General features: G+C 38.9%; 1 protein-coding gene across 22 annotated transcripts in view; it reads right to left on the bottom strand.

The window, feature by feature from the left end:
- Nucleotides 1-26,402, bottom strand: part of IQCH (IQ motif containing H) — a 214,018-nt gene that overhangs the window by 176,877 nt on the left and 10,739 nt on the right. For 18 of the 22 annotated variants that reach the window (XM_025472384.3, XM_035708685.2, XM_049104104.1 and 15 more), the window contains exons 4-5: nt 15,973-16,090; nt 2,065-2,181 (exon numbers count right to left, since the gene is read on the bottom strand). In XM_025472384.3, coding sequence (XP_025328169.1) covers nt 2,065-2,181; nt 15,973-16,090 — 235 coding nt within the window. Of the gene's footprint in view, nt 1-495; nt 1,734-2,064; nt 2,182-15,972; nt 16,091-26,402 lie in introns of those variants that run through there. The other 4 variants (XM_025472392.3, XM_035708686.2, XM_035708689.2 and 1 more) reach the window with 4 other exon arrangements.

Raw genomic sequence — 26,402 nt, 5'->3', positions numbered from 1 at the left:
ATCATGTAAATCAACTACATATTCAAATTTGCTCTGTCAAAAATGTCAAAGATTATTTACAGGCTTTTGACAAATTTCATAAGAAGTAAGAAACACATGGCCCTCGGCAGCCAAATCATCATCCCCTTGGAGTGTTTAGAGTAGCTCTAAAAAGCGATTAGCCTTGATGCTGCCTTTCTAATTAACTATACATCACAACACTAGACACATCGCTTCAGTTTGGGGAAGGGCTTTCAAAAACATTTTTGTTAAGTGGTAAATCACGACTGTATCTGTTCCCAAATGCTCTATGTGATTGTTTAAAACCAATACCGGAATATTTCTCTAACGGGACTTTTGGGCACAGTGTTTCTTTTTTTATAAATCCAAAATGAAAATACTGATTTTCAGTTACTACCATCATATATACATATAACAACACGAAACGATAGTATCAACTATTTTGATTGAAGTGCTAACAGTCAGATTGAGCAAAATGTATATAAGGTACATACATTCTGAAGCCCTCTGGTGTAGATTTTCATGGAGTCAAGTTTAGTGGGGAAAAAAAAGGATCTTTAATACATCAAATGAGTGTATATTATCTATATATCATGCACGGCAAAGTGCTTTCCCAAACCCTCTGTGTTTGAAGTTCATGGGCACAATAATCAAAGCACTCATCCTCTTAGGAATTAAGGAAAAAATATAACAAATGGCTAAGGTTCTGCCCCAAATTTTGGATATAACTTTGAATTCTTGTTTATGTCTGAATTGTCACTCACATTCATTAAAATCAAGCATAATCCTCTCTAACTCTAGAGATGTGCCTTTTTAAACTTTGATTCCATACTCATCAGGAAAAGTTTGCTGGAAATGCAGCAGTTGCCTTGGGCTACAAAGCCTCAGCACTCCACCAGCTAAGCCAATATTAATTCTAGATTGAAGGAGGGGAACCAACAACAACACAAGAGAAATCTGCTTCCGTCTGTGCAGCCAGAGAAATAATATTTTTATTTCAAGGGCTTTGGGCTCATGGGAAGCAGATAAAAACCCTTTCACATTATTCACAGTGACATTTTAAATAAAGTTTCAGCAGAAATAAAAATATCTAACTTTCTGGTTATTTCTTAGGCTATAGAAGTATTTCTGTGATAAAGTGCTCTTAAGCCAAACCTGTTAGAATAACATAAAGCACAAAGAAAGAAACTAAAAAATATATTTCAGAGTTACACGAATGAAGTAGGCAGATGAAAATGTCTGTGCAGGAAATTTAGAAGATTAATGCTGGTTAGAAATGGTTTTGCAATCTAATTCTAAAATGCACCTTTTTTTAGTTTTGATTTTCCCAAAGTGTACATTTAAGAGCTTTTGAGAGAAGCCAAAGGTTAAGAATGTGTTTACAAATGTATAGGTGTCACCTCAGTGGTTGTTTTCAGTATTAGAAATAATCACAAATCAAATAATTTCTCAATGAAAATGAAGCACTACTTTTAAATCTCCTAAGAAAAACCCACAACATAGAAAGCGCAATCCTTGCAGCCAGTCAATGGCAAATATAGGCACAGACTCTGAGATAACTTAATGCCAATTTCCATTTGATTATTCTTCCCGCCCATAATTTTGCTGACAGAGAATGAATCCATACTTGCTTCAGATTTAGAATAATATTCTTAATTTTTATGTCCTGGATGATTATATGCCATTGAAGCCGATACAATGCTGCTGTATTCTTTTTTCTGGTGGTAAGCCAACTATCGAAGAATAAAATATGTAAAATTTCTCTATTCATTCTTTTTGTTGTTAAATTATTTCATCCTTGTTAAAATTATGATACCAGATTATTTAGGAACATCAGCTAAAACAGAGAAATTTGAATGGGCTACAAATAGATCTTTAAAAAAATAGATTTACACAGTTTTAATCATTTGTGATTATAAACAGGATGAAAGCCTCTCCATTTCATCCCCCCAAAATTCTAAGGATCAAAATCTTTACTTAAAATCTACATTGTATCTTCTAAAATATCTGACTTTTGATTCTTAAAAAAAAATTAAGAGCTCATTAAAATAACTCATTACTTACACATGCTTTTCTCTGATTAATATATGGCAAACTGATTCCATAGTTCGCATTTACAGCAGCTCTGTGGTGAATGTTTTCAGGATCCTGCATGATTTTTACATTCAACCCTATCTTTCGCTGAAACAAAGAAACAATGAAACTTTCATGCTGAATGAACAAAAATGCTTACTGACATAAATATTCTCAAAGGAATGTGAAGTTCTTTGAAAATAATTATTTTAACGTCATTCTTATTGCAAAAAATTATATATATATATACATATATATATAGGCTGCTAATTGGTCTGTTTATTCACAGAAAAGGAACTTTCTGTAGATTTTCCTCTGTGTATCCTATTACTCGAACAAATATATCCTTGGACACCACTCATTTGCTCCAAAATAATACCAGAAGCCAACCAAGGTGGACAAAGGACCAGATTACCTGGTCTCGATTTATTTTTAGCTTTCCAGGTCAAGGATTTTGCCAATGAAATCTATACTACAAATACACAGGTAGAGGGCTCTCTTGGTCTGCTAATGTGGCCACTTTCCTCAAGGGACATTTACAGGTAAATCTCACTTTGGACTGGTGAATTTACCGCAACACATTTATTTACTCCTTCACAGGGATCTTGCTATCTATAGGAAAAACGTGTGCGTTCATTAGAAAAAAATAAAAGGATGGCGCTTGAACCAGGTGTTCCTCATTTTAAATAATTCAAATTAGTTACTGCTGAGATGCCTAACTATAAACCACCAGAGAAGATAGTACAGTGGTGGTGAAAAAGAGGAGAGAGCTAGGTTCCAGTCTTGCCTTCCCCTGGACTGCTTGCGTGTTACCTTGGGTAAGTCACTTTCCTTCTTTGAAAGTCAGTTTCTTTGCAAAATGCAGCAATTAGACTTGAGCGTCTCTTGAAGAACTATTCACCTTACCCCTACCCTCCAAACTCTGCCCTTACCCTCCTCCGCCCCCACACCCCCTGCCATACACACCCTCCCCAGCTTTGGCATTCTATGATTTGGTGCTCAAAGGTAAGCTGACACTTAAATTTGACATTACCGAGAGTTTCTGAGGCCATGTGATATAATTCACATACTATAAAATTCACACCTTTAAAAGTAGGTAAGTCAGTGGCTTTTAGTATATTCACAAAGTTGGGCAAACACTACTACTAATTTCAGAACATTTTTCCTGCCCCACAAAAGAAACCTCATACCCGTTAATAATCACTCCCCATTTGCTCCTCCTTCTGGGCCTGGCAACTACTAGTCTACTCTCTATCTCTTAGATGTACTCATTCTGGGCCTTTTATAAAAATGGAATCCTAAAATACCCAGCCTTTGTGACTTTTTGAAAAAGGAGGTGTTGTGAGCAATTAAAAAAAAATTTCCTTTGAGAAAGTCTTAGTTCTGGGGGTGATCTAGTGCAATTGTTAAGATGGTTGTGGCAATCAGGAAGATTAGTTCATGAACTAGTTATTTATTTGATCATACACATTCATAAATGGGCTGTGCCTAAGGTCAAAGTGAGGGGGAAGCCTCCAGAAATACCTACGGAATGTGTGGCTGTCCAGATAAGTTATTTTTTAACACAGACTCCAAACCTTTTTTTTTTTTTTTTAATAGCAGTTTTTAAGCCAAATCTCTAAATAACTGCCCTCAGCTGTCCACTTTATTTAACCCGTGCAGGGATACAGGTTGCAAGTAAAGCATATCTCTTTCCTTCTCCTGAAAGTACAGGGGCTGCAAAAACAATGCAGTGCCTATTTATAAACCGCTTTCCTTCTATGGGTAACCCACACTCACAGCACTACTCCAGGGCTTTTGCATGGAAGCGGAGTGCTTCTTTTATTGAAATTAATACCTGAACATAATTTTTTCTTCTTAATTAAACTTTCAGAATAATTTCCATCCTACTAAGGATTAGGAAATTGCTAATATGTATTATATTGACTGGATGTGGTTTCTGTAATTAGAGTGTTTTTAAAATGTGAACCCAGGATACACTGGTGGTAATAGCTTCATCTATCATGTCTAAGCTTTGTTAGAACTTTTTAATTCTGGAATCATTGGCTCGGTGGGCCATAGCCGTTTTCTTAGTTTTATTATGCTCCATCAACTTTGTGTGGCTATAGTAGTGGTGGAAGGAGGATATTATCAAATACAGAATCATTGGTAAAAGTGGCATAAAATTCAGTTCTCTGCTCCTTTTTGTATTTCTGTGGCAATGGATGTAGATCTTTATGGAAAGAAATCCAAATGGAAATGGAAATCCCAAAGAAAAGACCAAAAGAATTGGCTGTAATACCAATTATGTATTAGTTGGCTTCTAAAGCAATGGGAGAGGTTGTTTAAAATTATTAATATTCTAATATTTACTATTTTGGCACCAAAACATGTGTATACCAAAATAGTAATAACACATGATGAAATTTTCCTTTTAAAAACCTATTAAAAGAGCCTACATTTAAATAACATTGATGTATCAAATGGTTTCACTACAAATCACTACCAAATACATTCATAACCTAAAAGTGTTTCACAGACCACCTATAGAGATATATAGGAAAACACTTAAAAGCATAATCTTCTTTAGCAGACCCAGTAATAAGATTTTTTTCAAGAAAAATAGTTGTCAATTTAAAAAAGAAAAACAAAATCAATCATTCCATTAAGCAGAAGAGCAAACTCCAGAAGATAACTTTTACCAACAGTAAGATGAATATCAAAAATAATTTTCAGAAATTTTTCTTAAATTGATCAAGAAAAGGCAGTGATTTACTTTATGTCACTAAACAATCTAAACCTTGAATTCTCTCCTTTTGATAGTAATTACAAGCAGATATATCAAATGTGACTCTCATTTAGACTTTGGTTTGGAAGAACAAAAGTTATTATCAAAGCCAATTACTGTTTTACCTACATGGCTGCACAGAAGCAGGGAGCTCAATTTTCATCTCATCAGTGATTTTGTGGTATTTATTTTATTACTATGCCCACAAAGCTATCTAAGAAGGAAATAGCTTATGCTATTAAAACGAGGGTTTAAACATAAGAGGCTAAGGTTTCTATTCAAAGAAGTTCTGAATTAAAAACACTAGGCAGCGTGTAATACCAGCTCCCCAGACATGGGCAGACCATAAAATGACATACATCTGAGCAGTAGATCCCACACAGAGTAATCAAAATCGAAATGCTTCACAAACAAAGTTGAGACGGGCTATTTACTAAGTTACAGTATTATCAGCATAACATTATTCTCAACAGTGTTTGCCCCAAGTAATGCCTTCTAAAGTGTATACTGCTTAATATCATATTCCCACTGGTTAAAGACTTCTACTGTTTAATCTTAAAACCAGAAGAAAAAAAAAGGAAGAATCCAGTCACCTTTAACACTCTAATTCTTCCAACCATTATTATATTTAATGGAAAGAATAGACCTCAAATTGTGGTTCAAGCCATGTGGTCTGGATTTCTCATTTGTAAAGCTGGGTAATAATACCTACCTTCACGGGGTTGTTTGTGAGGGACATGACTAATGTACAGTAAATATCTTGCAATGATAAAGCACTACTCAGGAGCCTACTGGCCAAAACATAATGAGTGTAACGGATTGAAACACTTCATATATATAAAGACCCATGAGTTCTTAATGTTTTTCCCCCTCTTGCAAAAAAAAAAAAAAAACTACTTGATAAAATTGATAGATTAGTTTGAAAGCAGATAAAGGGAAAGTATCAAGCGTTTATCCTGTGGTTCATCTGAAAAATAGATTTCTCAGAAAAAAAGAGTTGGTAAGGGACAGTTCTTCATAGAACCAATAAATGCAGAAGGAATGGTGGAATTTATAAAAATCACTGCTTTGCAATCCCTAATGAAATAATGTATTTAGGCAAACATCAGTGGTTACTAATACCATTAGAGGAATTTTATAAAGGCTAGATCAAGCCAGTAATACTCACACTCACTGATCAATCTTAACATCTTTAGAAGAAAAAAAGAAATTGCCTCCTGATATCCTGTAAGGGGACGTAAACAGCACCACCTATGACCTATTTCTGCCAAAAAGGTGTTACCCGAATCTGGTCAAGCTTTTAGACAAAGCCACTAGTTTACAAGAAATACTAGGGACAGAGGAAAACATAAAATGACACCATGAGATTGCAATCAGCCAAATCCAAACAGCAAAGAAAAACTCAATGACAAATGACCTGGTTTGCTTCTGCAGATAAGTGGCATTTTTTAAATGAGTGGGTAATGTTGTGGATAAACTGAGATGCAAATGAACTGTGTGGACCTTATTTACATCTTCATGCAAACATTAGAACAACAATTATAAGACAATTGGGGGAAACGGAACAGGGACTGGGAATTCTCTGGTATTAATATATTGTTAAATGTGTTAGATGTGATAATAGTTATGGGTTTGTTTTTTTTTAAAGTCCTTATCTGAAGTGCTTAAGGGTAAAACGATACAATTTCTGGGATTTGCTTTAAAAGATTGCACCAAAGGGGTACCTGGGTGGCTCAGCGGTTGAGCGTCTGCCTTTGGCTCAGGTCATGATCTGGGGGTCCTGGGATCAAGTCCCCCATTGAGCTCCCCACAGGGAGCCTGCTTCTCCCTCTGCCTATGTCTGTGCCTCTCTGTGTCTCCCATGAATCAATAAATTAAAAAACAAAAAAAGGTTGCACCAAAAAATATGGAGGAAGAGATGAAATAACAACTGTAAAATCATGTAACTATTCACGCTGGACGTTGGTACATGGATTTCATTCTATATTTTTGTGTCCAAAAAAACAATTTTTTAAAGTAAAAAGTCGTATTTAAAATTAAAGTGTGATTCAAATCTATTTATTGTTGGGTTATTGTTTCAACTCTAGCGCTGTATGCTTTAGGACAGCCCCTCTTACCTCCCTGCTAGGGTTGGAAGGGACCCACAATTACAGCACCACTTAACTCCAAGCTGCTTCGAAATTGCCCAGCTGCTGCCTAACTGCCTCAGGTTCACAAAACCTTAAGACTTAACTACTTCCAGTCAGATGTGCCCCTCTTGTTTTCTGATTACTATAGGAGTTGAATTGTAGACTATGGGAAACGTTGGGGGAAGAGAGCTAACATTTATTCAGACCCATTTGGTGCCAGGCACTGTAATAGGTGGGTACTGTCCTAATGCACGACTGATTCGCTTTAGTCTTTAAAAGGACCAGAGGGATGTGGTGAGCACCGGGTATTATATGCAACCAATAAATTATTGAAAACTACAGCTGAAACCAATGATGTACTATGTTGGCTAATTGAATTTAAATTAAAAAAAATAATAAAAGGACAAAGAGGGGAGGGCATCTCGATGGCTCAGTCAGTTGAGCATCTGACTCTTGATTTTGGCTCAGGTCCTGATCTTAGGGTGGTGGGATCAAGACCCACGGCAGGCTCTGTGCTCAGTGTGGAGTCTGCTTATGGCTCCGTCCTCCCCCTACTTGGGTTCTCTCTCTCTCTCGCTCGCTCAAATAAATAAAATCTTTTAAAAAGAGAATAAAAGGACATGAGGGAGTATGTGATATTATTACTACTTTACCATTGAGGATAATTAGTTGAGGGACTTCTCAGGGTCCTACAACCCCAAAGTGAGGAGACAGGATTTGATTTATGTCTCGGACTTCAAAGTCTTTTTCCATCATAGTGTGCTGCTGTGTTGTAAAGAAATGTTGGTTGGGGGCACCTGGGTGGCTCAGCGGTTGAGTTTGCCTTTGGCTCAGGTCATAATTCCCGGGGTCTGGGGATCGAGTACTGCATCAGGCTCCCTGTGGGGAGCCTGCTTCTCCCTCTGCCTGTGTCTCTACCTCTCTGTGTGTCTCTTATGAATAAATAAGATCTAAAAAAAAAAAAAATGTTGGGTGATACACTCTTGATGCAACTTCCTGTCTGTCTCTCAGATCCTTTACTCTCAATCCTCACGGGCACTGCTTTGGTTTGCCCTCCTTGATTATTACATAGACCTCTGTGATGGTTGCTATGTGGTCTCCTTTCTGCCCATCCATCTTCTGCATAACCTCTAGAAAGACTGAACATTGGATCACTAATTAAGAGATGTCTCTTACCTCTTTCAAATCCCCCAGTGGTTTCCCTTATGGGGGGCATGATCTGGCCCCTTCCTACCTTCCAGCCCCCTTGTCTCCATTCCCTCATGAACATCCATACATTCTCTCCACCTTGTAAGTGAGCTGTTCCCTCTCTGGGAGTGTCCTCTGCTCTCCTCTTTGGTGTCTTCTGGGCACACTTTTACTCCCAAACTTGAGCTCAGGTCAGGTACAACGTCCTCTGGGAGACTTCCCCCTAACCTCCATCTCTCTTCCTCTACTCCCCACAAAAGTCATTCATTCATTCCAACATTTTATTATTACTATTATTTTTAAAGATTTTAATTATTTAAGAGAGACAGAGAGAGAGAGACAGAGACACAGGCAGAGGGAGAAGCAGGCTCCCTATGGGGAGCCTGATGCTGGACTGGATTCTGAGACCCCAGCATCACTCCCTGAGCCAAAGGCAGATGCTCAACCACTGAGCCACCCAGGTGCCCTGACTGTACCCTTTCATCAGGAAAGCAAAACATTCCCTAGAATCAATCCCCAGGAGACTGCTGCTTCGGTGAGCACTGGACAGATGGGACACGTGGTCATACTTAGCTGCAAGGAAGGCTCAGAAATGAGGGATCTTCCTCATGGTGTGTGCCACCCTGAACAAAACCACAGTTGTCAGTAATGCAGAAGGGGGCATGGGTTTTGGGTAGGGAAGCAACAATTTCTGTCACAGGCATGCAACCTAACCTAGCTAAGAAGGAAGAGGACAGTAAGGCAAAAGTGATAAATAGTGAAATGATGAGAGGTCAGTGAAGGTCCTTACAGTGTTGCAGAATTATTGTAAGGATGTGCTATGCAAGCTGGCAGCCTAGGACACAGAGGGCAGACAGCTGTGCTTGAAACAGAATTTAGAGGTGATGTACTTACTGGTAATAACAAAGCCCCGGCTTCCAGTGTGCCCCCCTAACCCTACCAGAGCATTTTTTCTAAACCTCTATTATGGCGCTCCTCATACTGTAGAATGCCCACCTAGAGACCGTGAGCTTCCCACAGCACAGAGATACGTATGTCTACCATCTAGCACATAGTACCCTTAAAATTAAAATATTTGAAGAAATAGCTTACCAGTGATGAAAGGCTTTTTTTTTTTGTTTTTACTATGTTTGTGTTATCATTACAGTATACCACAGTGCTGTAGTCATCAGGGTATAGCAGTAGCATGTGCCAAAGGTGACATTCTGTCCAATTTTTATGGCACATGGGCCAATTGCTAATTTTATGACCTCTCTCCCTTTGCTATAAACTACCCTCATGAGTTGGCGGCCAGGGAATGATGACTCTCCTGCATGCCCAGAAGTTAGTATTTCCTGGTAAGCCATGGAGCAAGGCATGAGAAATTTGGAATGCCACCTTTAAAATGTTATTGAACCATGGAATACCATATAATAAAATTTGGGTAGTCTTTGCACTTGTAATAAGTAACTTATGTTTCTGGAGAAGATGCCATAAGTCATAAATATGTAGCTAATCAAATCTTCCCATAGAAATAATATTCTTAGAAGATGTAGTCCTAAGGGGCCCTTTTTGATGCCTGTTTTTGATAGAAATAGCCCCAAATACCACATTTAATCATTTGTTTCATTAGCTATAGATATAGTACATTGTAAAGTATAAACCTCTTTAAAAAATGTATGTGCAAACCAATTGAATAGTAACCGGTTACAGTAAAACAGTATTGCATATGCTAAAATATCATAACGTACTATAATTCTTTTTTTAAAAGGTTTTATTTTTTTATTCATAAAAGACACACACACAGAGAGGCAGAGACACAGGCAGAGGGAGAAGCAGGCTCCATGCAGGGAGCCCGATGTGGGACTCGATCCCAGGATCACAACCTGAGCCAAAGGCAGATGCTCAACCACTGAGCCACTTGGGTGCCCCTGTAAGTCTCCTTTGACACATAAAAATTCCTTTAGAAACTTCCTTTGTTTATACCCCACAAGATATATGCTGGTAGTCCTCCTCCAAGCATAGGACCCACTGATATCCTTCTGAAGGGTCTGAAGTGAAGATCTGAAGGGTCTCATGATTAAGTTTTTACTAAATAGTAATAAATGACCTTGCTTTCAAAATTCCTGAGAGACTTGCACTATCCCTAACCCCTCCCAACTTGAAATTATATAACTGGTCAGCCCTCAAAACCCCAGAGCAGCCCTTTCTGCCCATAGACGTTGTTTTCTGCTTTAATAAAACCACCTTTTTGTACCTAAGACATCTCAAGAATTCCTTCTTGGCCGTTTGCTTCAAACCCCAACCTTGCTGCATCATTCGTACTCCTAAGGCAGGGTCTTTACATGTTCTGTTTCCTCTGGCTGGAATGTTCTTCCTCCAAATAGCCAAAGATATTCCCTCATGTCCATTAGATTTCTGCTCAAGTGTCACCTTACAGATGAGACCATCCAATGTCCCTAGGTTCCTCCCCCAGCTTTTCTCTCACCAACTAACATACTATATATTTACTTTGCAAATCATTTTTTCTTTTCCTGATGACTGCCTGACCCCAACTAGAATGTAAGCTCCATGAGAGCAGAGAGGTTTGGCTGATGCCTAAAGTGTCTGGCACATATTAAGTACATCATTGAGGTTGATAAATATTCATTAGCAAATAATAAGAATTGACTCTTGTGTAACAGTCACCCGCACATAGGGCACTGTTATAAACACATTTCATGTGTTAACTCACTTATCCTTACAGCAGCTCTATGAGGTAGGGGCTGTCCTTACGTCCATTTTGCAGATGAGGAATTAAGGCACAGAGAGGCTAAGTGACCCACCAAGGGACGGGTAGGACATGGTGGAGCCAAGCTGTGAACTCCTACTTCTAACCATGATGTTGTCCTCTACTGAGAGCCTACTTAGGGCAGGGTACGGATTATAGCCATGAACTGAACAGAGTATCTCTGCTTTGGATTATTAGAGCCTTGAGAAATAATCGAATACAATGAATATATCTTAGCAGATCCAGCTTTGGATAAAGGATTGGTAAAAGCCATTTGAGAATTAATTGGGGAAATTTAAGTGTGACCTGAGTATTTATTATATTCATAACTTATTTCTCATTTTTTAGGTACGATAATGTTATTGTGGGCAAGTAGGAATATGCTTTTTTTTTTTTTTTTGGAATATGCTCTTTTTTAAAAAGACTTTATTTGAGAGAGAAAGAGAGAGAGTAAACAGGGGAGAGAATCTGAAGCAGACTCCTTACTGAGCATAGAGCCTGAAGTGGGGTTCACTCCCACAACTATGAGATCATGACCTGAGGTAAAACCAAGAGCCAGTTGCTTAACCAACTGAGCCCGCCCAGAATATGTTCATTTTTAAAGATCCTGTTAAAGCATTAAGGGGTTAGATGTCATTAGGTATGTATTTCAAAACCTTTCAATAAAAAGCCATTGATAAGAAGCAGTATTTTATTAAAAGTTGCTGTGCTCGTAAAGCCTGGCTTCTTGGGAGAAGACAGAGCTCACAGTGGTTGGCTCATCCACCTGGCATCCAGGTTGGACACCAGACATGTCCCAGACCTGCCTGCAACTACCTTCTCATAGGCAAAACCTGCCACCCACCAACTGCTAAGTGAGGCAGGACTCAGAGCGACAATCTGGGAAGTAACCCTTATCTGCTCTTTTCTCTTTTCTCATCTCTTACCATTTTATTTTTCATAATGTCCAGAGTCCTCAAAACCTCTTTTTTTTAAAATTTATTTATTCATGAAAGACACAGAGAGAGGGAAAGAGGCAGAGACACAGGCAGAGGGAGAAGCAGGCTCCATGCAAGGAGCCTGACGTGGGATTCGATCCCGGGATTCCTGGATCACGCTCTGGGCTGAAGGCGGCGCTAAACCGCTGAGCCACCCCCACCTGGGCTGTCTAAAACCTTTTTGATTAAAGTTTGAGAACCACTTTCTCAATTCAATCCAAAATCACAAAATCAGAGTGTTCCCATCTTAGATACAGATAATGCACAATGCTGCATTGTATTAGATCACAGTTTTTTAGGTTTGTTTGACTGCTAAGGCATCCATTTTATGGAATTAATATAGGGAATAATTCTCGAGCAATGAGATGGGTTTATCTTTCCTGCCCCACAAACAGAACCAACTATGTCATGCTTGTAAGTAGGTCCTTGATCTGAACAGTATAGGAATTAGCTTGCCAGATACAACAAGAAAATCAAATACTCTCTTGGCCTATGAACTTTTTCTTCTTTTCTTTCCTCCACTTCCTCCTTCATTGTTTTTACTTCAAATCATTTATTTATCTGTACGAGTACACGTGTGCCTATAATCTAAGGTACCCCAAAGAGAGGTTGAGATGGTAGTTGATGTGGAACAAAGACACACTGTAAAGAAAAGTCATCACAATATGGCTTTTTCAAATGTAAAAAAAGATTAATAAACAATTCTCTTTTTTTACAATATTATTGACTATATTCCCTATGCTGTACTTTTCATCTCTGTGACTTACTTTTTATAACTGCAAGTTTGTACAACTTAATCCCCTTTATTTTGCCCATCCTCTATCTACCTCCCCTGAGGCAACCACCAGTTTATTCTCTGTATTTAAGAGTCTGGTATTTGTTTGTTTACTTGGTTTTTTAGGTTCCATATGGAAGTGAAATCATAGGAGATCATATAGTATCTGCCTTTCTCTGTTTGAATTATTTCACTTGGCATAACACCCTCGAGGTCCATCCATGTTGTCACAGATGGTAACATCTCATTCTTTTTTAGGATTGAGTAATATTCCACTGTGGGGGGGGGCACACACCACCTCTTCTTTATCATTCATCTGTGGATGGACACTTGGGCTGCTTCCATATCTTGTCTATTGTAAATAATACTGCAGTAGACGTAGGGATTCATGTATCTTTTTGAATGAGTGTTTTCATTTTCTTTGGGTAAATACCCAGTAGTGGAATCACTGGATCATATGGTATTTCTATTTTTAACTTTTTGAGTAACCTCCATACAGCTCTCAGCAATGGCTGCACCAATTTACATTCCCACCGACAATACACCAGGGTTCCCCTTTCCTCCACATCCTCACAACACTTGGTTCTTATCTTTATGATTCTCACCATTTTGACAGATGTGAGGTCATATCTCATTGTGGTTTTGATTTGCATTTCCCTGATGATGAGTGGTATTGATCATTTTTTTCATGTGCCTGTTGGGTGTCTGTATGTTTTCCTCAGGAAAATATCCATTCGGGTGCTCTGCCCATTTTTAGTTTTTATGTAATGCCCATTATTATTTTTTTTAGTGTTTCATTGTATAAGTTTTTAAATATATTTTGGATATTAACCCTTTATCATTTGCAAATATATTTTCTCATTCAGTAGGTTGCCTTGGTGTTTTGTTGATGGTTTCCTTTGCTGTACAAAAGTTTTTTATTTTGGTGTAATCCAAATAGCTTATTTTTGCTTTTGTTTCCCTTGCCTAAGGAGACACATCTAAGAAAATGTTGCTAAGGCCAAAGTCAAAGAGATTACTGCCTATTTCCTTCTAGGAGTTATATGGTTTCAGGTCTCACATTTAGGTCATTAATCCATTTTAAGTTTATTTTTGTGTATGGTGTGAAAAATGGTCCAGTTTCACTCTTTTGCATATAGCTGTCCAAAGAAACAATTCTTAATCATGACTTGGAATTATAATTGCGCAACTCCTAATTGTTGTGTAAGTTTTTTGGCATGAAGTGGAATTCCAAAGATAGTTATCTACTTTTGAGAAAGAGAGCTTAAAGAAACAACTGGGGTTTACCTAGTTGAACAGGTTGGCAGTAGGCAATTAAAGGTGGCAATATCCCAGTTGGATTTCACTGCTACTTAATAATACAAGCTTTTAAGTTGGTATAGTAGGCTTGCAGGAACAGCTGGCAAAACAGCACTGTTTGTCATTGAGTTTACAATGCAAAATTAGGGCTGTCTTGTGTGTCAGTGGTTATGCATTTTTAAGCAGATGTCACTGATATTAGAAATAAAACAACAATAGGGATCTAGGCCCAGGAGGTAAAGTCTGGGTAGGAAACAGTTCGTGCCCCTTTTAAATGAAGCTCACCCATGCTAACAGTATTTACAAGAACTCCAGGGTTATGTTCAACACATAAGATTTCTTATCTTTGTGATCATTTGCCAGGATTCAAAACTCTTTCGGGAAAATAAATTTCTGGTGATAGTTTTTTTTTTTTCCCCTGGAATAATAATAGCAGCCATATATTCTAAATAGTCCTAATTTCAGATAGTTTGTTTCATTGGCCTTATAAACCAGAGAGCTCTAATCTTCCACTTGTGGACCAACAGTGATCCTCGTGAGATTCTTAAGAAAAAAATTTTTTTAACAGAGGCAGAGAGTTAATAGTAAGGAGATAAGAAATTCAAGCTCCCTTTATCAAGGCATTCTGTGTTATCAGGAGAGCCTTTATTATTATCTGGTGTCTTCTTATCAACGATCTAGCTCCACCAACTAGAACACAAGCTCTGAGAGCAGGGACCTGGCATCGTCTATCACAGTGTGTCTCTGACAGTTCTTGGCACATAGTAAATACTCCGCTGAACAACTCAATGTAAGAAGTACAGTGATGAAGGTAGAAGCAGGCTGCTTTGGGAATGTAGTGGAACCTGGACTGATTCTACATGGGGGTGAGCACACCCTAAGAGGTCTCTACGGTTTCATTTCTTCATTCAACAAACATTTATTGAGAATTCCCTGGCAATGTATAGTAACAAACAGACATGGCTCCTGCCCTCATTAAGCTTATATTCTAGTGGGAAAATAGACATTTAAAAAAATCTAGTTACAAATTTTGTCAAGTGTGATAGAGGAAAAATATGGGTAACACCGATGTAAAAAAGGGTATCATGGAATGGCTGCAAAGTTTGGTGAATATACTAAGAACCACTGAATGTACACTTCAAAGGGTAAATTTTATGGTATATTAATAATACCTCAACGAAGCTATTATTTAAAGTGGGGGTACCACAGTGCTTATCACTGTATTTCTGGGCACACAATCCTGGCTCTGACACTTACGAGCTGTGTCATCTTGGGCAATTTCTTTAATATTTCTGAATCTTGGCTTCTCCATCAATGAAATGAAGACCATAATAGCACGTCCCTCTAGGATCTTTCTGAAGGTTAATCAAGTTGGTGTTCCTAAAGCACTGACAGGAGGTGAGCTGTTACCACTTTTGGGGAGTTGGGGAAGAAACAGGAATCCAATTGCAAGAGCCTCCAGCAGGTAAAATCAGTAACCTCTTGGGCTCTATCCCTTGCCACCTGGAAACTTGCCTTCCAAGGGCCCTGTTCAAAACTTCTAGCTTTGCACAATGGCAGCATGGTAGCCATTGGCTTATCTGAGACGCAATTATTGCTAGTTAAAAAATTTGAAGGCACTGTGTTTTGATATATTTTGCGTTCTGAAGAAAGCACTTTTGTGATAGAAACTGACTGTGCCATGAACATATCTGAAACACCAGTGGCATGTTTTCTCATTTAGAACACAAAATAAATTTCCTGCCTTTACTCTGAAAAGGTTTTATTTTTTCCCTAACAGCTTTATTGAGACATATTTCATATACCTTAAAATTACCCTTCTGAAGTGTACAATTCAATGGTGTTTAGTAGATCCACAGAGTGGAGCAACCATCACCACTATCAAATTCCAGAATGTTTCATCATCCCAAAAAGACACTTGATATATCCATCACATGTCCCTCCTCAGCCTCCCCTCTCTCAGACTCCCCAACCACGAATCCCCTTTCTGTCTCTATGGATTTCTCTATTCCTACCTTTATTTTTGGAAAGGCATGTGGAAATGTACCATGCTGTCTTTGGGTTTGCCAAAGTTTACCCTCAGATTCTAGAGGGAAAACAAATGATTTCTGATCAATTACAGCTGGAAGCAACCTAAGTTTAAAAAAAGAAAGAAAAAGAAAATTTAAAATTGAATTTAACAACCACAAATTGTAATTTGCTTCCTAGTTAAGTTAGATTTTACAGGAAATATCCTAATGGTAATTACAATAAACTAGGTCAACTTTAGCATTTTTACCGTTATAGAACCGCACTTGTTTTATTAAGCAGAGCAACTTCTGAGTCTGATGATGACCACTATAACATGAGTGAAAAGCTCTATCTCTGGCTGAGGTTGTATGACCCACGACTGACATAATTACTATACTATAAAATATAAAACATTTTTTGGTAGAGAAAAATCCAGCATGCTGTATTTTGTTTTGTAAAACTAAATTACAGAATGGCCGATGCTAAATATATTCAACATGCTGGTCCCTAAGCAGTTAGCACTTATATTCTTTAAATTTCTGCTATTTTATATAGTTTCAAAGACTTGGGGGATCAAAGGTGGTGAAAGGTCCTCCTTATTAAGCAGTGGGCAGCTCCATGGGAGTGCAGTGTAAAAACAAAGTTGTAAGAACAACTGTGTAATATGTGTCTTAAAACTTTTCATTTGAAAGCAGACCTTAAAATGGTCAAAATAATTAAGATCAGTTAAATTCAATCTCTTGACTCTACTGTGATGTCCATGTTTGTAAAATCATCATTAAGAAAAATTTGTGGGGATGCCTGGGTGGCTCAGTGGTTGAGCATCTGCCTTTGGCTCAGGTCCTGATCCCAGAGTCCTGGGATGGAGTCTCGTATCAGGCTCCCTGCAGAGAGCCGCCTCCTCCCTCTGCCTATGTCCCTACCTCTCTCTCCATGTCTCTCGTGAATAAATAAAATCTTTTTTTAAAAAGATTTTAAAAATCTTAAAATTTTAATCTAAAATTTAAAAAATTTTAAATCTTTCAAAAATCTTTTATTCATCACACACACACACACACACACACACACACACACACACACAGAGGCAAAGATACAGGCAGAGGGAGAAGCAGGCTCCATGCAGGGAGCCCGATGTGGGACTCGATCCCTAGACACTGGGATCCTGCCCTTAGCCAAAGACAGATGCTCAACTGCTGAGCCACCCAGGTGTCCCTAAGTAAATAAAATCTTAAAAAAAAAAAAAAAAAAAAAAGTTTGTAGACTCCTGACTTCATTTCAACATGAAGTTATTGTGAGGATGGGGGTGATAAGAAAAAGCTGAACAAACTGAAAAGCAATTCTTCTTTGATCTATCAGAGAATTGGGATCACAGGGAAAACTACTGCCCTGAAAACTGGAGAGAAACAAAGACACATGGACAGACCTGGATAAAGTTACAGAGTGGAAGCCTCCTGCTGGAACTGGAATTGGCAAGAACAGTTTAACTTTACTTAACAAATTGCCAGAGGCTCAGTGTGCATTAGCTTGAGCATTAAAAACTCTGAGGGGGTAAAAAAACAATCAAACCTCTGAGGGGCTGGGGGTGCCTGGGTGGAGCAGTTGGTTAAGCATCTGCCTTCAGTTCAGCTCATGATCCCTGGGTCTTGGGATCAAATCCTGCATCGGGTTCCCCACTCAGTGGAGAGTCTACTTCTCCCTCTCCCTCTGCCGCTCCTCCATGCTTGTGTTCTTTCTCTCAAATAAATGAATAAATACAATCTTTAAAAAAAAAAAAAACAATCACCAAACAACTCTGAGGGTCCAAGGCTTGGTGGGTGGGGGGCAGACTTGCCTAAGTTTTACCTCCAGGAACCCCACCATGTTCTTACCATTAAGTCTGAGAAAAATCCCCTCCTGCTTTTAGCAGTGGGGAGTGAAAATAAATCATTTCAAACTACTCCCAGAGAGTTCTGTCCCTTGTTCTGTTCTCTGTATTAAAGGCCAGCTCTCAACGAAAATTATTATCTGGCCTGAGAAAGGGCAACTAGCTAACTCCAGCCCCCTCCATTCTTCCTGTCTCACCTCTGAGGGGGATACCAAGAAAGACTTGTGAAGGTAACAGTCTGGAGGAACAGACCCAGTTAAAGATGGGAGGCCAGATCAAGGAGTATTGAATGTGTCCCTCCAACACCCTACATCTACAGGCATCTGTATAACAGAAGATCACAGATGAGAGGACTTCAAGGCTAGGAAAGAGTTTCTAGGGAAAGAAAGGAAAGAGTTTCTAGGGAAACTCTTATTTAGGAAAGAGTTTCTAGGGAAATCCAAAGACCACAGGAGGGACAAAAGCAAAGACAGCTGAGGAAATTGAATTGTCGGACACCTACAGTTACAGTAAACACAGTACAACTCCTAGCCAGGTAAAGGCCTACTTACCTCCTACTCAAGGCCTACTCATCTCATTTCCTATTACCCAATTCATCATGTCCAGCTTTCAAAAGAAGTGATAAGGAATGCTAAAAGTCAAGGAAAAAAAAAAGTTTAAAGAGACAGAGCAAGCATCAGAATCAGATATAACAAAAGATTGTGGAGTTATCAGACAAGGAATTTAAAATCACTCTGATAAATAGGCTAGGGCTCTAATGGAAAAAATGTAGATGTCATGCAAGAGCAGATACATAAGCAGAGATATTGAAATTGAAAGAATATAAAGGAAATTCTAGAAATCAAAAACACTAAGAGAAATGAAGAATGCTTTTCATGGGTTTATTAATCGACTGGGTACAGCCAAGAAAAGAATCTGTGAACTTGAAGAAATGTCAATAGAAACTCCTAAACTGAAATGCAAAGAGAAAAAGGAATGAACAAAACAGACCAGAATGTCCAGGAACTGTGGGACAATTATAAAAGGTGTAACAGATATATACTGAGAACATCAGAAAAAAAAGAAAGGAGCAGAAGACATATTTGAGTAATAATGGCTGAGAATTCTCCAAAATTAATGACAGATACTATATCACAGATCTAGGGAGCTCAGAGAATACCAAGCTGGAATAGATCCTAAAAAATTATACCTAGGGCATATCCTATTCAAACTATGAAAAACTAAAACAAAATCTTGAAAGAAGGCAAAGAAAAACCCCAACTTACCTATAGAAGAGAGACATAAATTATATCAGACATCATAGCCATGCAAGCAAGGAGAGAGTTGAGTGGACTAATTGAAGTACGGAAAGAAAAAACTCACTAACCTGGAATTCTATATCCAGCGAGACTATGCTTCAAAGACAAAGGGGAAATAAAAACTCAAATAAACAAAAACTAAGGGAATTCTTCGCCAGAGACCTGTCTTGCAAGAAATGATACAAGAAGCTCTTCAGAGAGAAGGAACACAGGATAACAGGATACACAAAACAAAAAGAAAATTCAGGAGCTTCACGAACATTATGTCCTTCCTTGGGTCCTAGGGCCCCTAACTGGCCTGCCTTCTTTCCAAGCCTTCATATGTTTTATATCTAATGTCCAGGCTTTTTAGCTGTATTTATCAGAAGGAATAGGGGCAAGTATGTCTACACCATCTTCCTAGAGGTGAAACTCTCTTCATGTATTTCTTATGAATCTTTTTAATTCTGTGCATTACGTATTTAGAAGTGAGTTTGAAATGAGATACAATTTTGCATTCTGCTTTCTCCCCTGTCAACATACACTGTGAGGACTTTCCATGTCATTAGAATTTCTTGGGCAGTATCAGTTTTAAACTTTTTAAAAAGATTTTATTTATTTGACAGAGGGAGAAGCAGACTCCCCACTGAGCAGAGAGCCCGATGCAGGGCTCAAGCTCAGGAGCCTGTGATCATGACCTGAGCTGAAGGCAGATGCTGAACTGATTGAGCCACCCAGGTGCCCCTCGGACAGTATCAGTTTTAATAGGTATGTAATGCACACATAAGATGAGCTATAGATTGAATCATGCTTTTACTGTTAACCTTGAAGGCATTTCCACATTTATTGCTATAAAATAGAACACCAAAGTAAACAAACTTATACAGAGGTCCACGTGTCTTATTTCCTAGGAGAAGTTCCTAGAAGTACAACTACTAAATTAAAAAATGACAATTTTGAAAAGCTCTCACACCCATTGAGAAATTGCCTTTAGGGGCTTTGGGCCAACTTAACCCTTTAGTGATAGAATCAAAATATTCCCATCCTACTGCCACTTATCAGCTCTGAGTTTGAGGATGGTTTAAATCATCTGTTGTCCTAATTTGTAAGAAAAAATAGTAATACATTGTTTAGTTGGCATTTCTCTGGTTTCGCAGTGAGATTATACATTTTTCACCCTTACACAGTTATCTGCATTTCTATCTCTGTGACTTAGTCTGTCAATGTCCTTCTATGTCAAGTTGGGTTTTTTTTTTTTTTATTGGCATGAGCTCTCTTTCTATGAATATTGGCAATTTTTGTGTTATATCTATTGCAAATGTTTCCCCAGTTTGTTAGTTTTTCATTTTATGCTGCTTTCTATTTAAAAAATTTCTTTTTTGTTTAAAAACATTTCACACCCACTGAGAAGTGGAAAGAACAGTTCACATCCACATACCCTTCACGCAGATCACCAGTGTTACTTTCTTGTTCCCTGTGCTTCACCTCTCTCTGTGATTAGGCTGTAGTCATAGTCTACATAAGTGGGATTTGTGTACTTCCATGTAACAACCCACAATGAATGGGCTCCGGGACGCTTCATCAAATGAGGAAAATATACCTTCTGATACACACTCACCTTGCAACACAAACACCTTCGTTCCCTCTCACTGATGCTCACTATTATCTATTTGCTATTTCCCCTTCACAAACGCTGGCATGACAGAATATAAAATGGAGATTTTGGTGTGGTTCTGATCATGTTGGTACAGATGGTAGTCACCCTCCCAGTGTCAATAAGCAAAGTGTGGTCGTTATGAGCAGTGCGAACAGATATTATAAGCAATAAAATCCATGAAAGCCAGTCATGTGAGAGGAAGAACCACACGTTGACATAGGAGAATCACTGACAAAATGGGGATCATAGTGGTACATATTTTGAAAACAATACAAAGGCTTGTTGAGCTCTTTGGAGGAAAATATGCCACTTCTGATAATGTCCTCATCACTGTCTTCATGTCTGCTGGGAAAATCTTGTATTTGCTGAAATCCATCGTTATCACTTTGTGTCCCTATTTTTTGTTTCTACTGGACAAAATGACCAGGTTTTCCTTTCTTGTTGAAAAGAAAACCATCTTTTGTGAAAATGCTGCTTCTTGGTTTTCAGGCAGCCTGAAATGGTGTGGGAGAGTGTTCAACCACAGACAGGTGACCAGACTTGAGTCTGGGCCTCATTACTCATGACCCGCACAAACTGGGCCTGCTGTGTTCCTCAGTATGCACATCTTTAAAAGTAAAGGATCAGTATCTGCCTCATAGGGTAAAATAAAGTCCTTTGTATAACTGTTAGGTATTATGAAGATATTGGTGACAATGATGAAATTCACAATAATGATAAAAATGAAGATGATGATTATTGTATCTGGTCTGTTCTAAATTATTATTATTTTTTAATGATTTTATTTATTCATGAGAGAGAGAGAGAGAGAGAGAGAGAGAGAGAGAGGGAGAGACATAGGCAGAGGGAGAAGTAGGCTCCCTCTGGGGAGCCCAGTGTGAGACTCAATCCCAGGTTGCCGGGATCATGCCCTGAACCAAAGGCAGATGCTCAACCACTGAGCCACCCAGGTGCTCCTGTTCTAAATTATTTTTAAGGTCTATCCTTAAAGGTCTATCCAGGGACAGTGGTCATTTGGAATGAACTCTCCTGATTTCCTGGGTTTCCACAGATGGAAAGAAGCCCCATATATCTGAACAGTGTTGATTCTCAGTTACTCATAGCAACTGTGCTTGCTGTCAAAGGAGCAACAGGGATCCACAGTCCTAATTGTATGGCACCCCTCTCAGAAGGAGTTGCTCCTCTGACACTCTAGCACACTCACAGTTTAACCAAACAGTGGCAGTCCTCCCAGCCTGACTGCCAGGTCCTACTACTGGCTTGTTCCTAGCACAAGAGGCTTACTCCAACCCTTCATAGCAATGGGATAGCTGAATTTCCAGGACTAGGCTCTTGATCATATAGAGGCAGGCTGTCTATGTGGCCAAAAGAATACTGATTCCAGGGAGTCCTACTTGTTCCAGGGATTCCAAGCACAAATTATCTGCATTAGGAATAGCAAGACTGTTTGAGGAACCTCCACACAGTTTTCCAGAGTGGCTGCACCATTTCACATTCCCACCAACAGTGTAAGAGGGTTCCCTTTTCTCTGCATCCTCTCCAACATTTGTGGTTTCCTGCCTTGTTAATTTTCCCCATTCTCACTGGTGTGAGGTGGTATCTCATTGTGGTTTTGATTTGTATTTCCCTGATGGCAAGTGATGCAGAGCATTTTCTCATGTGTGTGTTGGCCATGTCTGTCTTCCTCTGTGAGATTTCTGTTCATGTCTTTTGCCCATTTCATGATTGGATTGTTTGTTTCTTTGCTGTTGAGTTTAATAAGATCTTTATAGATCTTGGAAACTAGCCCTTTATCTGATATGTCATTTGCAAATATCTTCTCCCATTCTGCAGGTTGTCTTTGAGTTTTGTTGACTGTATCCTTTGCTGTGCAAAAGCTTCTTATCTTGATGAAGTCCCAATAGTTCATTTTTGCTTTTGTTTCTTTTGCCTTCGTGGATGTATCTTGCAAGAAGTTACTGTGGCCGTAGAAGAAGAAGTTACTGTTCAAAAAGGGTGTTGCCTGTGTTCTCCTCTAGGATTTTGATGGAATCTTGTCTCACATTTAGATCTTTCATCCATTTTGAGTTTATCTTTGTGTATGGTGAAAGAGAGTGGTCTAGTTTCATTCTTCTGGATGTGGATGTCCAATTTTCCCAGCACCATTTATTGAAGAGACTGTCTTTCTTCCAATGGATAGTCTTTCCTCCTTTATCGAATATTAGTTGACCATAAAGTTGAGGGTCCACTTCTGGATTCTCTATTCTGTTCCATTGTTCTATGTGTCTGTTTTTGTGCCAGTACCACACTGTCTTGATGACCACAGCTTTGAGTTAAAAATAGACCTGCTCTATCACCCAGCAATTGCGCTGTTGGGGATTTACCCCAAAGATACAGATGCAATGAAATGCCGGGACACCTGCACCCCGATGTTTATAGCAGCAATGGCCACAATAGCCAAACTGTGGAAGGAGCCTCGGTGTCCATCAAAAGATGAATGGATAAAGAAGATGTGGTTTATGTATACAATGGAATATTACTCAGCCATTAGAAATGACAAATACCCACCATTTGCTTCAACGTGGATGGAACTGGAGGGTATTATGCTGAGTGAAGTAAGTCAATCGGAGAAGGACAAACATTATATGTTCTCATTCATTTGGGGAATATAAATAATAGTGAAAGGGAATAGAAGGAAGGGAGAAGAAATGGGTAGGAAATATCAGAAAGGGAGGCAGAACATAAAGACTCCTAACTCTGGGAAACAAACTAGGGGTGGTGGAAGGGGAGGAGGGCGGGGGGTGGGGGTGACTGGGTGACGGGCACTGAGGGGGGCACTTGACGGGATGAGCACTGGGTGTTATTCTGTATGTTGGCAAATTGAACACCAATAAAAAATAAGTTTATTATTTAAAAAAAAAGGAATAGCAAGACTGTTTGTTAAAATGCAAATTCCAGGACCACCTGCAAGGCAATGAAAGAGGATTGCAAACCAAAGTTTAAGAACTATCATTCTAGAACCCATGGCCTCTCAAATAGGATGCCCACATCTCCATAAGATAATGCCATTGGTTGTATAATATAAGAGCATAAGAACTTCTATTTATACCAACTAAGAAATATGTCAAATAAGAAATTAAGAAATTCTCTGGGCTACTATTTAATATTGAGCTTGTCCCTGGATTTCTCATGGGGTCATGTCACCTGAGGTTCTGGAGGCCTCCTGGGAGTGGAGACTCCAAACCACAAAAGCATGAACAGTGGGGTCTTTACTAGTACATGTTTTTTTTTTTTTTTTTTTTACAGCATTGTCCAAAAAAAAAAACAAAACAAAAAAAAACCCCACTCAGTGAGTGGGTTTATGGATTCTATCATTTAGTTTTCACTCAATCCTGAGACAATAGACAGTTGTTTTAAAAAGATTCCCGCAAAAAAAAAAAAAACAAAATAAAAACCACACACACACACACACACACACACACACACACACACTGAATTTTGAAAATGATGAAAATGGGCATCAGGGAAAAATAAGAAAATGCCAGAATGGACACCTACTCATATCATGAGCTTTTCTTTAGCCACACTAGGGACCAAAAAATGATGATAAACCCATCAAACTTATGAAGAGTCCACCAAATCTCCACCCCCAACTGCAAACTTGAAAATTATCCAGTAGACTAATTGGACTTCCATTCAATCAGCATCTATGCTGAATCTCCACTAAGTGTAGAGTGTATTTTGGGTTATTGGCCACAGCCAGTGTAAAGCCATCCTGATGAACAAGATAAAGCAGCCAGAATATTATGATTATGATATTATGATTAATATATGATATTATGATATTATATAATATTATGATAACCTTTTTTTAGCAAAAGAAAGCTTTGTGATTTAGCAAAGAAAGATTTTTAAGCTGTTTAATCTGTCTCATTATTTAAATGTTTCTTTGTTGGTATATTTTATAATGTATTCATTCCCTAGAGTAAATATATAATTTATAAATAAATACATATTATGGATCCATGTCCCAATGTTCAGACTAAAGGCCATGTGGGATAAAAGTCCAGGTCCAGCTTGTTCCAACTCAAAATTTTGATAAGCTAGGTCTCCTCCTTTGGCCTCCTGATCAGTGTTGAGATAAGCAACTTGTCTGTTAGTGAGTCATGCCATCAATGAAGAAAAACCACCTTCTTACTTGAGTATTATAAAGACTGTCATGGAACCTCAGAATAAAAATGCAATGAATTGGCCAGTCCTGCTGCCCCCAGGCAGAACCTAAAAGAATTCTGGGCTCTGTAAACAGCTTTGCATAGAAAACTCCCCATGGGCACAGACTCCGAAGGCAAGTCCGTTCATGACAGTCTCTTGGGATACCCCTGCAAGTGCAGAGTCCCATGTGACTAACCCACCCAGGAATATACCAGTCACAGGCAACGGTTCCAGAGGTCCTGGGTCTCCTGTTTTCCATTTCCATCGACTGCCTCTCTTCTTCCCTGAGCCACTCCCTGTGACTCACACTTGGACTCACAGGACCTCAGGCCTGCTTACTTTAAAGGCTCAGTTAGGGGCACCATAGCAGCTCAATGGTTGAATGTCTGCTTTTGGCTCAGGGTGTGATCCTGGTGTCCTGGGATCAAATCCTGCATCAGGGTCCCTGCATGGAGCCTGCTTCTCCCTCTGCCTGTGCCTCTGCCTCTCTCTCTCTCTCTGTCATTAAAAATAAATAAATAAATAAATAAATAAATAAATAATCTTAAAAAAAAAAAAAGACCCAGTTTAGACTTCTCTCCAGTTTTCAACCTGGCTCCTATCATGTCATTTTCAAATTCATGCAACGTTAGCACTACACATCCACAGCTCTGATGGAGACAGTCCCCCAGGCATGTGAGGCTCATGCAGACTTGCCAGGCTCCCATCTTCCTGCCAGGAGGGCCAGCAATTATTATTCTATTGAATAGGAGAGAAAGGATCCAAAGACTGCTCTGGGAGCCAGCTCCATGCCCCAATTGATGATGAAGTCTTCCTTTACTCTTCCACATCCTAAGTGGGCAAGGATACTCCTCAGCAAGGGATAAGAATTGTACAAGAAAGACCTCTTCCAGAACCTTTCTGCTTGGTTCTCTGTGGCTGTAATTGCTTCAGAGTTTGCTCTTCTTCAGCCATCCTAATTTTCAAATGGATGGCCCAGACCCTCTATTCTTTGTCAGGATAGAAGAATAAAGAGAAAGCTAGAGATAGGACAAGAGAACTTCATCAGAGTTGGAGATAGACATCTTCTTTCCTGTTTGCTTTCCCCAACCCCCCCATTCTGAGGCTTTCCTACTTGCTACTTTAATGCTCAGTCTTTGGCCACAGCCTACTGCAGATCTGTCCGCTGCGGTCTACAAAGGCTTCACACTTTGCCTATAGGCTTCCCTTGATTTCAAACAGAGTCCATCAGTATAAGTTGGCAAACTGATCTCCAATATTTTCTTCTCCAAGAATCTCTTTTTTATTTTTTTCCTTACAGATTCCTTGTTTTAAAAGATTATGAATACTAACCTGTTTTCAGGTCATTTTTTAAATTCCCAAATGTAAAAATCAAAGACTTAAATGAAAAAACTAGACAACTGAGGGAAGGGTTGCCTCTACAAGGAATGATGGATGCCTGTGGCA

The sequence above is a fragment of the Canis lupus genome, chromosome 30, assembly GCF_003254725.2.
Source record: "Canis lupus dingo isolate Sandy chromosome 30, ASM325472v2, whole genome shotgun sequence".
Lineage (NCBI taxonomy): Eukaryota > Metazoa > Chordata > Mammalia > Carnivora > Canidae > Canis > Canis lupus.
This window is presented reverse-complemented; position numbering and strand designations above follow the sequence as displayed.